Genomic DNA, 16,828 nt, shown 5'->3' with positions numbered 1-16,828 from the left:
TTCCTAAGGCAAAGGTCTACCTTTGCCTTAGGACTTTGCCAAAGTGCCCTCAGAGTATTATAATGCTATCCAGTCAATCCTTATTTCTACTTTTATCACAATTTCTGAGATGCTGATTTATATACAGCTTACTCTCTCTCTTCCTTAATTCCCATTTAAGTAACAGAATATTTTGCCCCTTGCTAGTGTCAAGGGGCAAAGTAATCCCTCACTATTTCTTCTGCTTCTGTTATCTCAATAATAAGTGCCATCAGTTAAACAGCTCGGCTAATAGCTGTGACAGTTCTTTTGCACATTATCATAACACACATTGCTATTTTACAAGCTAAACACATCCAATTCATTTATCTCTATTCAGATAGATCCTGTCATATCTGTCAAGGCAACAACTAAATCCAGATATTAAAACCCTCCCAAAGTAATCCCTCACTATTTCTTCTGCTTCTGTTATCTCAATAATAAGTGCCATCAGCACTCATTAAGGTTATTAATGAGTGCTGATGGCACTTATTATCCTTCTGTAATAATTTTTTATTTTTACATTTTTATTTTTATTTTTATTACATTTTACATTTTTATTCCACACAGTGAAAGAAATCTTTCTGGAATATCCTTTGGCCAGTTTTTGGTTAATTTCTTCTTATATGTTTTGCTTTCATTTGCTTTCCTTACCATCTGGGTCATCCTTTCTTGCTTGTTGTTTTCTACTGTTCATATATTCACTTGATTACTTTTTTCTTTATATTCTCTCCACAACATCGCAACATTTTTTATGCAGTTCTTGTTTAATGATGCTATTTATCCATTTAAGCTTTACATGATTTACCTTCTTCACGATGGTTATGCTTTTAATACCACTTGCTTTCACATCCCTACTAAATAAAGTAAATTAAATACAGGAAACATCTTACAATTCACAAATCATCAAATGATTTGTAACCAAATAGATAATGATAATAATAACATGGCGTTAGCTTTTTTTTTCATAAGATTTTTTTTTCCACCAGAGGTCAGGCCAGTAGTTTTAATGATTGACCAAATTACTGTGACTTTAGCATACCATGTAGATTATAACATAGCTTGTTTCTTTGTATATATATATATATGTATACTCCAGATGACCACCATTATATAAAGGTCAAAATGTCGAGTGATTATTTTGGTTTATATTAAACTGAAGTTTTATTAAAAAAACGGTAGTTGTTTCTATAATTTTTAAAGAAGATTTTTTGAAGAGTAATTTAAAAGACATATCTGATTGTATATTTTTGGAAGGTGAGGATAACAAAATATTTGGAGCCAAACTTAATTGAGCTGAGAACATGCATTAAGAGAATGGTGTTGATAATGATGCATAAATAATACCAGTAACAAGGAAATGCAAGAAATGCATCATTATCAACACCATTCTCTTAATGAATAATACCAGTAACAAGGAAATGCAAGAAATGCATCATTATCAACACCATTCTCTTAATGCATGTTCTCAGGTCAATTAAGTTTCGCTCCAATTTCAAAAATATATAATCAGGTATGTCTTTTAAATTAATCTTCAGAATTAATTAAAATTTTATATTAGTCTTTTAACTTAGCATCTGGTTGGAGATATGGGATAGCTCCATTTCCTACTAAGCCCTGTTATTTTTTATATTATCTGATATCAGGAGGCAACATGAAACCTTAGTTTCAGAAATTCATGTAATAAATTACAGATTTTAGTGGATAGGGAGAAAAGAGATGATATGATAGAGATGTTTAAGTTAGCAAAGAAACTTTATCAGATTAATACAGAGGGGATTATAAAATGAGTTGAAGATGAGAGGGGGAAGAACCAGAAGCCATCCCTGGAAGTTCTGTAAGAGCCTGGTGAAGAAGGTGTGAGGAGTAGATTTTTTTACATGGAGAATTCTGGTGAATGGAACACATTACCAGAATATGTTGTTAATGCTAGAAGTGTTAAGGATTTTAAGGTTCAATATGGTTGGGCAAATCTCCTACAATGAGTCTACTAACTCTGCAGAGGGAATGATGATAATAATAATAATAATAACGATAATTTCTTGCTTTCTAATGTCTGACTTACAACTTAAATCTCTCTTATTTTTTATGCTGACTTATATCCTCACCTATATCTCACAGCCTTCCTCGTAAGTGTTCCCAAGAACTACAACTTGCAGTTCTTCAAGAACAATGCCAATAAACTTCTTTTTGTTAGACCTATATCCTGTTGGTCCAAATCTGCAATTTTATCAGCAGGTCCAACAGGAATAATGATATCTGTTGTACCAGCAGTTATCATTCCTACACTATCTGAAGAGGATTAGATAGTGAAGGAATGATGGATGCCAGTCCAGTGGAGCAATGACCATGGAAGTACCTGTGGAAAAGACAGAACTGACAGAACTGAAACAGTGTGTCAATGAGAAAGAGGGAGAAATCATCTATGAGCTGAATTATTCTCTTCTGAATAGCATCAATCATTGTTGCTATTCAGAGAACAAATCATTGGAATTTGTATAGAGTAAGTAGTTGGGTGGGTGAAAAACAGTGTCTGACAGAAGAGAATGCCTAGTTTTTTGGAGGAGAGGAAGCTATTGATGTGTTGTGTGTTTATGCCAGGAGAGGATGGAAGTAAATATCAATCCCAGGAGAAAGATCTGATCCTTTCTGGTGATTTGTATATTACTGAAATTAAGGGAATCTGAGTTGACTACTAATACAAGTCTGCATTTTGTTGGCACTGAAGGTTACCAGGTTATCCTCTTCTAACTAAAGGATCATACAGAGATCAACATTTTAAGGTACTGGTTATACATGGTAATTTTGATGTTTGTAATTGGAATGTTCAACCACTACATGATTTGTTGAAAAAGTAGAATAGTTTTCTGCTTTTGGTCTTTAAGAAGTAATGTTTATTATTATTATTAGCATGAAGTAGTCAATGAGTCATTGACTACTTCATGTAGTCAATGACTCATTGCAGGAAATCCTCCATCACTCACAGCTCATCATTATAGCAGCAACCAACTGTATATTTTTGGCCTCTACCTCACATCAGATAGCTTCAAGTGCATTGTTTTAATCTGATCTCCTGTTGAGCAGGTATTGCTGCTCACCAGGAGAGCAGATCCTTTTCTCTCTATTCTTTCTGACAATAGTATACCACTCCCTCACATTCTGTCCAACTAACTATATCATATTCTGTCAGCTATGCCTCACTAATGTTAATAACTTTCAGAGCCAAGAAGAGCCAACCAATGTCCCAAACTCCTCTGCCTTGTTCTGAATGCTTCTGGCATTAGTTCACAATAAGTGCAGTATCCTAAGCTCACAGCTATCCTTATGCTTCACATTAACTTTCAAATTCTGATTTGTTACATCCAACAACATCTTCAACATTTTTTGTTCATTCTCATGCTTACTTGACTCACTGGTGCCTTCACACTTACCTAATTTCCCCCTTTGTGCTTCATCCTATGAAGAACTCTGTGTAAGTGCATTATCTCTCAATCACGTATTACAACTGACTCTTCATTCTTCACATCATTCGTATGCTTGTCACTTAGTTTCTCTCTCTCTCTCAATCACTCACATTTTTGTGCCTACCACTTTGCTCTCACTCTTTTGACTTGACCTGCTCTTCTGGAAGTCACTCTCAAAACAGTTCCTAAACATATGTTCACTTTCAAACCAAAATCTATTTATTTTCAGTAAAAAATAAATTTACTGAAAATAAAAAAAATAAAAAATAGGTGTCATGGTTAAAGCTTGCAGTGATGCCACATGTCACTCTATGAGACATACCATACAGAATAAATATCACCTTCTATCGACCAAATCTCATCATGGCAATAATTTTTGAAGCTTCTGTACTGACCATTGTCTAAAACTCCCTCTTTTTTTTGTGATGCTTTTGACAATAGGAAATAGGCATAATAATCAAGCCCTGGATTCAAAAGTACCCATGTATCCCTTTCTCTCATTGTTCTCTCCAACTGAATGACTTATCATACAACAATAAGCTTCCTCATTCTCTTAGAAAAAATTATCTCAACTTATATGACACATAATACATCGTGATATATGTAGGGCAATCCCCTTTAACAGAATCACTCAATAACCTTTACAATTCTCATTTTCCTGGGTTTTCACTTCAAATTCTTTCAATGATTAACATCTCCAAAATACCACATTCTCAGCTCATTCAGATGTAGACATCTCATTTTCTCACTGGAAGGAGAAAGGATTCTCTTAACATGCGTATTACAAATCCCACACCTGAACATATTTTCTGTACATACCTTTTTCTCACAAATAGCAATGTCAATTACATTCGTCCTCAACTCTACCATACTATGGTATCACATTAACAATCTTACTCTCTAAGATGTGATCCAGTGGCCTGCATGCTGCCTGAATACTGACTAAAGTTAATTCTTCAGTAGATACCTCTGGACAGATGAGTCTGTTCATAATATTCAATATAAAATAAATATTTTGATTTGATCACACGATTCCCCTAAAGCAGTGCACATAACATTATAATATATCCATTTTAAGCATATTAATCGATTTCTCACTTATTCCACAAAAGACTCAAGAAAGTAACCGTGCCATCAAAAGACTCATCATGGAAGATCTCACTCAGTGAGCAACATATCTGTCATACTGAATCTTCAACTAATCATGTTCCTAGCAGTCACAGTACATTTTCTGCTAATGCATTTCATTCATCCATCCACTGTTCTTTATGTAGAACATGTATTCCTCCTTTCTCCTCTTTACTACACTTTTATACATATCTCTTTCTTATCCCAGGGATGGCCACTTGTTCTCCTCTCACCTTCACTCTCAATGTGTAATCCCTTCTGTATTAATCCAATAAAATCCCCTCACAAATTTAAATGTCACCTATCTTATCATCTCATTTCCAGCTGTAAATAAACTTTTTATTTTAAAGGATTTTCTTATTCTTAACATCCCACATCTGCACATATTTTCTGTACATTATTAAAAAAGCTTATTTCCTGAAACATAAGCTTTTTTCAAAAAGTTCTAATGCATCTATGAAAGAACAATAATTCAATATATTTGCATTCAACCACACTGTCAGGCAATGGATTTCGCTCTCCATGCAATGGCTTGCTCCTTTTGCCCTTGCTTACACCATCCTTATACAGTTTCCAAGGATGGCCTTTTGTTCTACTGATCTCTCCCATTCTATGAAAAATTTCTTCACATTGCCAGCCTGGTTGGCCGAGTGGTTAGCATATCCGCTCTCCAGCCAAAAAGGCTGGAGATTCAAATCCTGCTGTGGGCATGATGTTTGTGATTGTCTGTGAAAAATACTACTAGTGGTGGTGGTCGGTGGTATATGCCATTGGTGTAGATGATGAATGTAGTTGAGTGGTGGAAACGGAGAGTTGTGGAGTAGGTGCCCTCCCTCGATGAGTCCTTGGATTCCCTGGAGGTGCTATGTAATAATAATAATTTAATCCAGTAATAACCCCTTATCAACTTATTATGTCTCAATCATATCTCCTCTCCTCCTTTCATTCATGAGGCTTTGCAAATTGCATTCTCTTGGTCTGTCTTCATATTCCACATTCCAAAGTCCAGTTTACCACCTTAGTCAATCTTCTCTAGACCCTTGTTCTTCAACCTGTGGTCCGCAGACCGGTGCCTGTCCGCAGAAATTTCCTGGCGGTCTGCCAAAAATTTCTCCGTCTCTCAGAAACAACGCTCCAGCCATGCATATCAAATTTTCTTACCTCTAAACAACAGCAGATGTTGCACTACCTAAAAATTGTAATTTTATAACATTGGATTTAATAAATAAAATACTATCTACATTGGTTTATGTTTCTGTCTTAGCCGTCAGCCAGTCTGCAAAATATTTCTCCTATTTTCCCCGGTCCGCAGGTGTAAAAAGGTTGAAGAATGCTGCTCTAGACCACAATAACCCATAAGAGGCTCAATCAAGGCATCATATGGATTATTGTCCACAGCATTCATGTCCACTGTTAATAAGCTTCTTATTTGTTCCTAGCACTCTCATCTAACCATGAATTCAGTAACATTTACTTTGTTAGGGTGTATTACAAAAATGCACCTTTCAAAATATTTTTTGTTACTTTTATAAACAGGGCTATTGTAAGTATTAGAAAGTCATCATTGAGTCATATTATTAGTCATATTATTATTGTAAGTATTAGAAAGTCATATTGAGTAGGACTGAGATGGATAACACATTTTTCTGTATAGAATATCATTAAAACTTGAACTTTCACTGAAATGAAATAAATAAAAAGAAATTATTTTTTAGTTCATGTTTATTTAATAGTATATAAGCATTTTGGAGACTTCTGAGTGACTATTTCATTTCTCTCTCTCTCTCTCTCTCTCTCTCCACATTTACTCCCCCAGTGTTAAGGGAAGCTTGTTTGATTCCCAAACCTTACTAAGACAACACTGTCTATAAAACACATTCACAATTTTGTATTCTAAAATGTTAATAACTGGTAATTAAAAAAAAAGTAAAATAAAATAAAATAAATTCTTGTTTCACTTTCTTTAAAACGCTTTCGACCAAATAGCATTCTTGAAGAAGGAAAAAACATGACTTCTTTTTATCAATAGTATTATATGTATATATTGGCATTTGTATTTAGTCAAAATGATGTCACAAAATTCACTTTATTACATTTCAGTTTTGTGATGAGATTTTTGGAACAGGATGGCCTAAAATGTCTCTTGACATTTCTTAATAACATGGATTATGCAACTAGTGAAAGTCCTATCCACACTTCCATTATTGGTTGTGTGAAAGCACTGATGAACAATTCAGTAAGTTATATTTAAATTATATATTTTTGAAAAAGTAATTTTTTTATAGAAATTCAATGACTAAGTGCTGAAGTGTACCTACATTATGCTTTGCTAATATCTACCAAAGCACATAAAAAATAAGAAGTATGAACGTTAACATTACAGCAGTTCATTGGGTAGTAGTCGTCCATAACATTTTTATCTTCTTTTTATTATTATTATTATCCCACACACAAGAGGTACAAGAACCTATAGCACATCAGTGCCATATGTGGGGTGCAGGTAAGGATTATTGAATAAAGAAGAAATACGTTGGCATTTTTCTGAAGAGATGGCGGTTCTAGTTGTCGGAAAACACATTATGAGAAATTTAAACAGTATAATGAGAACACAGACTGATAAGAAAATAATGCTGAAGATGCTGATATTTTATCCAGCATCTTCAGAGCACAAAAACAGTTTGTCACAGTATGCGAGACAACTACAATCCATGACAATGGGATTAGTTTGAATAATTGTAACATAACTGAACAATTACAACACAAAGACTAAATCTATATTGGGAGCAAACTGTCTCAATAAAAATATCAGGAGAAATCTCAGAGGAATTCCCAGTAAAGAATGGTGTCAGACAAGGCTGTGTTCTTTCTCCTATATTGTTTAACTCTATACTCAAAATATCTCTCAGCAATTAGAAGAATTTAAAGGAATCAGCATAGGAGGCAGGAATATAAACAACTTAAGATATGCAGATGAAGTACTGCTAGCTGAAAATAAGATCTTCAAAACCTACTAGAAGAGACGCTGAAGCTAAGTGAAAAATATGGACTTAATTTCAACTTCGAAAAAACCAAAGCCATGCTGGTAACAAGAGAAAAAGGGAAAATACCTGATATAAATATTAAGATCAGAGGAAATACTTTAGATCAAGTAGAGAGTTATATATATATTTGGGTCAACTAATTACAGAGAATGGAAAGTGTGATGGAAAGTTAGATAAGGAAATATTAAGAAGAATAGAAATTGCTAGATCAACCTTAGCATGAAAAACATTCTGACCGGAAGGGAAATTCACACAAAAACAAGAATTAGGCTGTCGAAATGCTATGTATGGTCAACACTGCTAAATGGAGCAGAAACCTGGACAATATCAGAATATTGTGAAAATAAACTAAAAGCCTTTGAGATGTGGATCCTCAGAAGAATTCTTAGAGTCCCATGGACTGCCAAAAAAACTAATTTAGAAATATTAGAAATGATTGGAGAAGATAGGAATCTGTTCAAAATCATTAACAAAAGGAAAACCTACCTTGGTCACATATTAAGGCATGAATCTCTAGAAGTTTTTTGTAGGGATTCATGCCTTAGTATGTGACCAAGGTAGGGTGGTTTTCCTTTTGTTAATGGTTTTGAACAGATTCCTATCTATCAAAAGAGAAGCACAAAACCATACACGGTGGAAGCTCATGGTAATCAACCTCCTGGAAGGAGATGACATCTGACAAGACAAGATGTTGAAAAAAAAAAAAAAAAAACAGAGAAAGCAGGTATTAATTGGTCTTAAGATGAATGTCTCCCAAATCTTTGGCAAATTTATACAGTCGTACTTGTTGAGGTTTGAAGTATGTTTCAAGGCTTCTGTAGATTCCAGGAACAACCTCTCTGACTTATAAAAGCTTCTGAGCAGCACTTTTGTTTTTTTTTCAATTGATCCTGTGTGTACGGGTATCTAAAGCATGGTTTGCTAGACTTGACTTGCCATAGTGATAGTGCCGGATGTATGTTTTATGTTCACTGAGGCCGACGTCCACAGTTCTTCTTCTCTGTCCATAGCAAGCTCGATCACACAGACAGGGCACTTTATAGACTACTGGATGTGATAAAGGAGAGATTCTGTCCTTGGGCGAACTGATTGCCAATTTCACACATGGTTTAAATACGGCACGCAGTTAATGTTTATTAAGCACTCTAGATTTAATTATGTAATTGCTCGTGTAGTACTATCATGTCCTGTACACCCCTTGAGGGTATATATCAGGAATTTGATGATGATGATGATGATGATGATGAGCACTCTAGATATCTTTTTAGATGTGCCTTTAAAGTATGGGATGGTGACAGTTTTGTTGCAGTCTCCTGTGGTAACAGTGGGGGGGGGAGGGATTTCTGGGGACATTTAGTATTTTGTCTATCTTTAGCCATTGGCCAAGAAGGTGTCACGAAAGTGGGTGAGTTCAGCAGTGAGAGCAATGTCATTGGAACAAATTGCTCTAGCTCTGTGAGTTAGTGTTTTTAGAATACCATATTGTTGAGATGGGTGATGGTGTGATTGTTTGTGTAAATATCTCCTTGTAAGTGTGGGTTTTGATAAACCGAGAATGATAAGGAATCATCTGGAAGACGTGTGTGATTAGTGTATCCAGGAAGGGTAGACAGTCATTAGCTTCCAGTTCTCATTGTAAAGTGGATTTTTGGGTATTGGCTATTTAGATACCCCCACCTAAACACAGGATCAATTGGAAAAAAAATAAAAGTGCTGCACAGAAGCCTTGAAACATACTCCAAACCTCAACAAGCATGGCTGTATAAATTTGCCAAAGATTTGAGAGACAGTCATCTTAAGACCAAATTAATACCTGCTTTTTTTCTCTCTCTCTCTTTTTTTTTTTTTCCCCAACATATATGGTGCTTAATTAGGACTTGAGTCTTTGTGTTGTATGTTACAATTGTTCAAACTAATCCCATTGTCATACCGGATTGTAGTTGTCTCACGTACTGTGACAAACTGTTTTTTTGCTCTGATGATACTGGATAGAATACCAGTGAAATATCACAATAAGTTAATAAATAGTTATTTTCTTATCAGTCTGTGTTCTCATCTATACTATTAAAATTAATCAACATGTACGACAAACGCATAAGCCTTCCCATACATTATGAGAAAAGCTCCAGAGGACAAAGGTTAGATGGAATAAATGAGAAAGAGGGGAAGCAGGTTAATTGTGTTTACAGCATGTCTTGTTTTAACAGATCCAGCAGAAAGTGAAGAAATTATATTTGCAAGTTTAATGGAGCAGTGATTTATGGAAGCATCTGTAGAAGAGACATGGAGCTGAAACAGTGCATCTATGAGATAGAGGTTGAAATCAGTCTGTGAGTGAAGGATCATCTATGAGCGAAATTGCTCTCCTCTAGACAGCGTTATTTTTTAGAGGAGATTTAGGTGAACTATTAAAAATATATGAACAGTATTATAAGTATATGGGATTTGGGATTTATATAGGGTTAGTAAGTGGATGGGTGTAAAATAGCATCTTGAGCAGAAAAAGAATGCTAGTTTTTTAGAGGCTGAAGAGGCTACTGACTGATGTGAGATGTTTATGCAGGAGATAAATGTCAATCCAATGGGGGAGGGGGAGAGATCTAATCCTGTCTCATGACTTGTGTTATCTTGAGGGTAAGGGAAGGTGAGCTGAAATCCCTTTTGTGAGAGGAAAAGGCAAAACTTCGTTCTAGTGACATCGAAGGTTATCCTGGTCCCCACTGAAAGATGGTATGGAGATCAATGTTTAAGGTTTTGATTGCAGATGATCATGAAGGTTGAGATGTCTGAGAACTATACAGTTTGTTGAAAGAGTAGGATGAATGAGTGTATTATTACTGGCAAAGCTGTGGATAGGTGTTGGAAAAGGGGAGCCAGTTGCAGTTGTGAACATTAAGGTAAACCAAGAAGATGACATATCTTATATCTACATTTAAAAATAATAAACAGCAAAATAGTGTATTTTATAATAAGCTATGATAATGGAAATACAAGCTATATTATTTATGAGTGGCACAATGAAGAGGGGAAACTGTATTCTGAGGATGAGGTTGGTTGGTTGGTTGTTTGAATAATGGTAAGACGCTAGTGTATTATGTCTGTAAATTGCACGTGTTTGTTTTTCTACCTAGTTTGCTCGTTTTGTAGGATGAAAAACAAGTTTCCAGGAGGTAAAATCCTGTCACCTTCATATGAGACTGGCTAACTTATCTTCTGATGAAAAAACCTCTTATAAAGGACTTTTCCCCTTATCTGTATTGATGATACCATATCATCAATCCAGCTGAAGTGAGATTGACAAGTAAACAGTCTGTAGCCTGCTATCATTATTAATTAGAATCATGGCCAAAGAAATTAAGGCTATAAGGCCAGCATACATCTGTTAATTGTGTGTGTTCCACTGGTCCAGTTTGTCTGTTATGCAGGATAATGAGCAGGAGTTTCAGGTTGGAAAACCCTTCATATGAAATCAGCAAACCTTCACCTCCAGCTGATAAATCATTATAAAAATGTTCTTCTTGTCTTAGATAGGATTTGAACTCATTTCTTTCTAATCTGTGGCTTACAGATGTCTGGAATAACTGGAAGGGAAAACAGAATTATGTAGGAAATATGAATAATGACTGAATGGATTTGGAGAATCCTTTGTTAAGTGAGAGCAAAAAAGTAAAACTAAAGAATACTGCAAAATATGAACAGTGATGTATGGCAACAATAAAAAGAAGGAAGAAAGATATGAGAGTGAAACAACGATAAGAAAAAAGCAGCATGGATACAAGATTTGGTAAAAGCGATTGTGCGATTGAATCAGATGGCATCAAACAGAGTACAATTTATTTGATGCTATCTGATTCTAATTATAATGAAATTAAAAAAATAATTTGTTAAAGAAATGTAACAGTGGCAACACTCCTCAGATAAATATGGTGTAATCTGGGAAAAGCAGAATATTTAACAGAATGTTGCTATAGGCTTGGTTACAGATGGTGATATGCGAAACATTTCTGTGAATTGTCTGTTGAGTAAAAAAGGGATGATCCTTATACAAAATTTTTATAATGAAAAGACTAATAAAAAAGGAACATCTAAGAAAGAACTTGGAAAGCAAATTATTTTTTTGAATTTCAGAAGGATGTCTGCCTTAAGCAACATACATGTGATGGAGGGAACATGAGAATTAAGAGTGATTATGAATGAGATCTCAATTTCAATTTTTGCTTTTGGTGAAAGTAATCATACAAGGGATATGAGAGGGTAGAGTGTATGTGTGTGCGACTATAATATTCTAATAGTATCACAACCAACACCACTACCATCTTGTTTATTGGAGGCTTGAAATAACTTAAAAAAAAAAAAACAACAACTACTCAGATCTTTAAAGTAGAAATTATGAATTATTTCAATCTTGCCCAACCCAAATTAATAAATGTGCTAAATCAGATTTCAATCATTCAGTGTGGGATTATCATTTAAAAAGAAATGTTCTGAAATCCATGCTGATTGTTTCAACAATCAACATGCAGAGACCAGGGGGGTTATTATGCTATTAAATCCTTCATCAAGGCACAAAGATAATTTGCAAAGCTTGGTCAATAGGAGGAAAAGAAGTGATATGAGAGAGATATATAAGATATGAAGGGATTTTACAGGATTAGTAAAGAATTATCAGGGCGTAGAAAGGATGGAAGGAATAACAAGAGGCTACCCATGGAAACTCTTTAAGTAGAGGTAAACTGTGGAGTGTGAAGTAGATTTTTTTACTTAGAGTGGTGAGTGGAATACACTTAATGAGAGTAGTATATGTATAGAGAGTGTCTGTAGCTCAGTCAGTATAGATGAAGCCCTTTGGTCGGAAAGACCTGGGTTCAATTCCCACCCGTGATGTGAGGAAACTTTATCTGGTCTCTTTTGACTAAAGTGAGTTAGCTGGTCTCATATGGAGGTAGGATTTTTTTTCACCTAGAAACTCGGATTTTTTGTCATCCCCAGAACAGGCAAACCAGCACCATGAACATACGCATCTACAGACACAGGATACACCAGAAGGCATAGGGCCATCCACCTTATCCTCGAGACGGTTGCGGTTGTGAAGCCCACAGCTAAGAACCTTAAGGATTCGTGAAAGCTTAAGAAGAGGTATATGTATAGACAATGAAATCTTTCACTGTCTATACTTTCTATGATGAATCTAATAATGTCATGGTAGGTTCATAAAAAAAAAAAAATCTGATCATAATAATAACAGATTTGACAGTATTATTCATGAAATTATTACATCAAGTCTCCAAGAATCCAAGACTTATTTTAATAGGTCCAGTCTAAATAAGTTGAACCCTAATGTCTCATATTAGTTTTTCTCTGAAATTCTGAAAACATTACATAAAGAATATTCAAAACATCTGAATCCTGATATTTGGCTGAATCAGATTGCGTCCTGTATCATAATAGTTTACTCATAGCACATAGGCATGAAGAGGGAAGTATATACAAAAATATGGATATAACAATAATTCATGGAGATAATGTTTACTAAATGAAAGAGCCAAATTATTGCCATGTTATGTACCAACTAGTAAATGTTAGTTGGTGCACAAGTATCATCTTAAGAAGAAAAAAAAAATAAATAAAAGATTATTTTTTTGGACATGTACATGGAGTCAAGGACTCATCATGGGAGGCATATACAAAAGATTATTCACATAATACCGGTCATATTTCTTTAGGGATCCCAGATACATTGGAAAAAAATACGGGACACTTATGACTGAGAGTGCAAGTTTACTATGCGCATCCATCACATATGCCAATTTCCAAAACGATTCTAACTTTTCAAGTGTGTGCGTGGTAAACTAGCTTAAATAAGCTATTAAGAGATAAATGCAAGGCGAATCAGAGTAGGAGAGAGAGAGAATTTAGGGAGTATGAGTGAGAGGTATGGGGGTGCTAGAAGAGGAGAGAATGGAAACAGTAGAAGAGAGGGAATGAGAGAGAGGTATGGGAATGCTAGCAGACGAGAGGATGGAAACAGTAGGAGAGACGGAATGAGAGAGAGATATGGAAGTGCTAGAAGAGGAGAGAATGGAAACGGTAGGAGAGATGGAATGAGAGAGAGGTATGGGAATGCTAGAAGACGAGTGGATGGAAACAGTAGTAGGAGAGACAGAATGAGAGAGGGATATGGAAGTGCTAGAAGTGGAGAAAATGGAAACAGTAGGAGAGAGGGAATGAGAGAGATGTATGGGAGTGCTAGAAGAGGAGAGAATGGAAACAGTAGAAGAGAGAGGTATGGGAATGAAAGAAGAGGAGAGAATGGAAACAATAGGAGCGAGGGAATGGTAAGAGGTATAATGTATGGCGACTCAATGATCCGTGGTGTTCAAGATAGGATGCGTGAGGAGTGTTTGCCAGGAGGAACAATAGAAAGGGTGGCTATGGCAATTAAGAGAGGTGAAAGGGTGGATGAGATGATTGTGATGGTAGGAACGAATGACTTGAGTGGTAATGTAAGTCGGGCAGCGAGAGATATGAGATTTATGCTTGAGACTGTACGGAAGAAGACAGAGAGAGGAAAAATAGTGTGCGTGTTGCCTAGGTATGATAATGATGAGCTGAGCAGAAGAGCGGTGATATTGAATGGCATAATAGCGAGAATGTGTGACAAGAGAGGACTGGTATATGTGGATGCCTGGAGTGTGTTTGAGGAAAGAGAGGAGTTGTATGCGAGAGACCGTTTACATTTGAATGAGGAAGGACATAGGCATCTGGAGAGATTACTGTTCTGAACGAGTCAGTGTGTCCTAGGGAGGATGATAGCAGAGGTGGCCTCTTGTGGGAATGGATACTTGGGAGAAGGGAGACAATGTCAGGTAACACTGAGCCCAGTGGAGTCCAGAAGAGATAATGCTGGGTATAGAAACAATGGCATTTATATGCTGTATACTAATGCCAGGAGTATCCGGAATAAGGGAGAGGAATTGGTGGCGCAGATAGCATCAGCCTGGCCAAAAATTATTGCGATCACTGAGACGTGGTTGACAGAAGGGGATATAACAACAGGAATAGAAGTCGCTGGGTATAGCATTTTTCGTCAGGATAGGAGGGGAAAGCGTGGTGGTGGGGTACTGCTTATGATAAGTGATGACCTATGTCCTCTAAGAGTGGAGAATTTGGAAGGAAGTGAGACAAATGATTTTGAGAGCATATGGTGTGAGGTAGAGGTAGGCAAGACAGGATATTTAGTGGGGTGTTGCTACAGACCCAGGAGCACAGAGGATGGGGACCAGGAGATGTTTAGACAGCTAAGTTTGGCAAGTGCAAGAAGAATGATTGTTATGGGAGATTTTAACTTCAGTAGTATAAATTGGAGAGAGGAAGATGCATGTGGCAATAGGGGAATGGAATTTCTAGAATTCTTGAGGGACAAATGTCTTAGGCAACATGTAACAGAGGGAACAAGAGGTTCAAAAATTTTGGATTTGGTTATAGCATCAGAAGAGTTGATAATAACTGAGTTGACGTCTCTCCCACCAGTTGGAGAGAGTGACCATGTAGTTTTGACTTGGAAAATGAATAGACATGCAGGAGTATCAAAGAGACGGGAACTTATGTGGAATTATAAGGCAGGTGATTATAATAGTCTCAGATATCAACTTGGAGAAGTTTCATGCAGAGAGGAATTGGAAGGCCGGGATATCATAAGTACTTGGGAAATTATGAAAGAATATTTGTTAGTAGAAATAGCAAGCTGTATTCCACAAGTGAAGAAGAGGACACAATTTGGGGGAAAGTGGATGACAAACAATATTAAACAGGAGCTGCATGTGAAAAAGAGGCTATGGAAGAGACATAAGGAGACATGTGAGGAGCAGATGGATGAAGAATATAAGACACATGCCAGGAGAGTGGCTAGTATGGTAAGGAAGGCGAAACTGCAATATGATAAGGAGACTGGCCCAAAGATCCAAAGAAAATCCTAGGAAATTTTTTAGCTATGTGGCCAGTAGGAGGAGGAATGATTGTGGAAGAATGACATTGTGGGATAGAAATGGGAATAGAGTTACTGATGCAGAGGACATAGTGGAAATGTTCAATGAACACTTTACTGGAGTATTTCATCCTGAAAAAGTATGTTTAATACAAGAGGGATATAGAAGGTTCAAGGTTTAGAGGTGCAGGAGGAGTGTGTGTGTTCTAAATACTGAGTACTCTGGATGTCAGTAAAGCTGTGGGAATGGATGGTATTTCACCATGAGTTTTGAGAGAATGTGCTAAAAAACTGACAGCTCCTTTGACCTGGCTTATTCAATGAAAGTCCAGCTGCATGAAAGGTGCCCAGGTAATGGAAGGAAGGTAAGATAATGGCATTGCATAAGGGCAGTAGAAGAATGGAAGTGTCTAATTATAGACCTGTTTGTGTGTTATCAGTAGTTGTTAAGGTCTTGGAGAAATTAGTGAGGGACTATATACAGCATTGAGCAGATGAGGGTAATGATATCTGTGAGAGTCAACAAGGATTTGTTAAGGGGGCACTCTTGTTTCAGTAATATGCTAGCCTTTTATAATAAAGTTACAAGAGCAGTAGATGAGGTAAAGGTATATAGTGCCATTTTCTTGGATTTAACGAAGGCATTCGACAGGGTGCCACATGATAAGCTGATATTTAAGTTGCAGTGCATGAGTTTGAATGCCAGGTTGGCCAACTGGATTCAGGATTGGCTGTCCAATAGGTATCAGAGAGTTGTGTATGGTGGGGCAGTTTCAAGGAGGCAGAAGGTTACAAGTGGGGTCCCACAAGGCTCGGTACTGGAACCTATATTGTTTAACCTTTATATCAATGACATTGTCAGTGGATTGTAGGGGGATATTCAGTTGTTTGTGGATGATGTGAAGCTGGGAAGGGTTATTAGTAATAGTGAAGATGTTGTAGCCCTGCAAGAGGATTTGAATAAGCTAGACAGATGGGCAAATGAATGGGGATGTCGTTTAATGCAGCAAAATGTAAAGTCTTGAAGTTTGGGATACATCGATGGGAGGCTGCATACTCAATTGGAGGAGCTGTACTGGAAGAAGTAGGGGGACCAAGTGATCTGGTGGGTGACAATTGATAGAAAACTGAAATTCAGGAAACATATTGCAAGGATGGTGAATATAACCCAGAGGATTGCTGCAATACTGAGA

General features: G+C 36.4%; 1 protein-coding gene across 1 annotated transcript in view; it reads left to right on the top strand.

Moving 5' to 3' along the window:
* The window catches only part of LOC150102751 (disheveled-associated activator of morphogenesis 1-like), a 527,894-nt gene that overhangs the window by 174,777 nt on the left and 336,289 nt on the right, over positions 1 to 16,828 (top strand). Inside the window, exon 6 of the mRNA XM_090398621.1 lies at positions 6,711 to 6,846. Coding sequence (XP_090254747.1) covers positions 6,711 to 6,846 — 136 coding nt within the window. The remainder of the gene's footprint in view (positions 1 to 6,710; positions 6,847 to 16,828) is intronic.

The sequence above is a fragment of the Typopeltis vanoorti genome, chromosome 10 (assembly GCF_054136105.1).
Source record: "Typopeltis vanoorti isolate ZY-2024b chromosome 10, IOZ_Tvanoo_1.0, whole genome shotgun sequence".
NCBI classification, from domain to species: domain Eukaryota; kingdom Metazoa; phylum Arthropoda; class Arachnida; order Uropygi; family Thelyphonidae; genus Typopeltis; species Typopeltis vanoorti.
The sequence above is the reverse complement of the archived record's forward strand: the minus strand, read 5'-3'. Positions and strand labels throughout refer to the sequence as shown.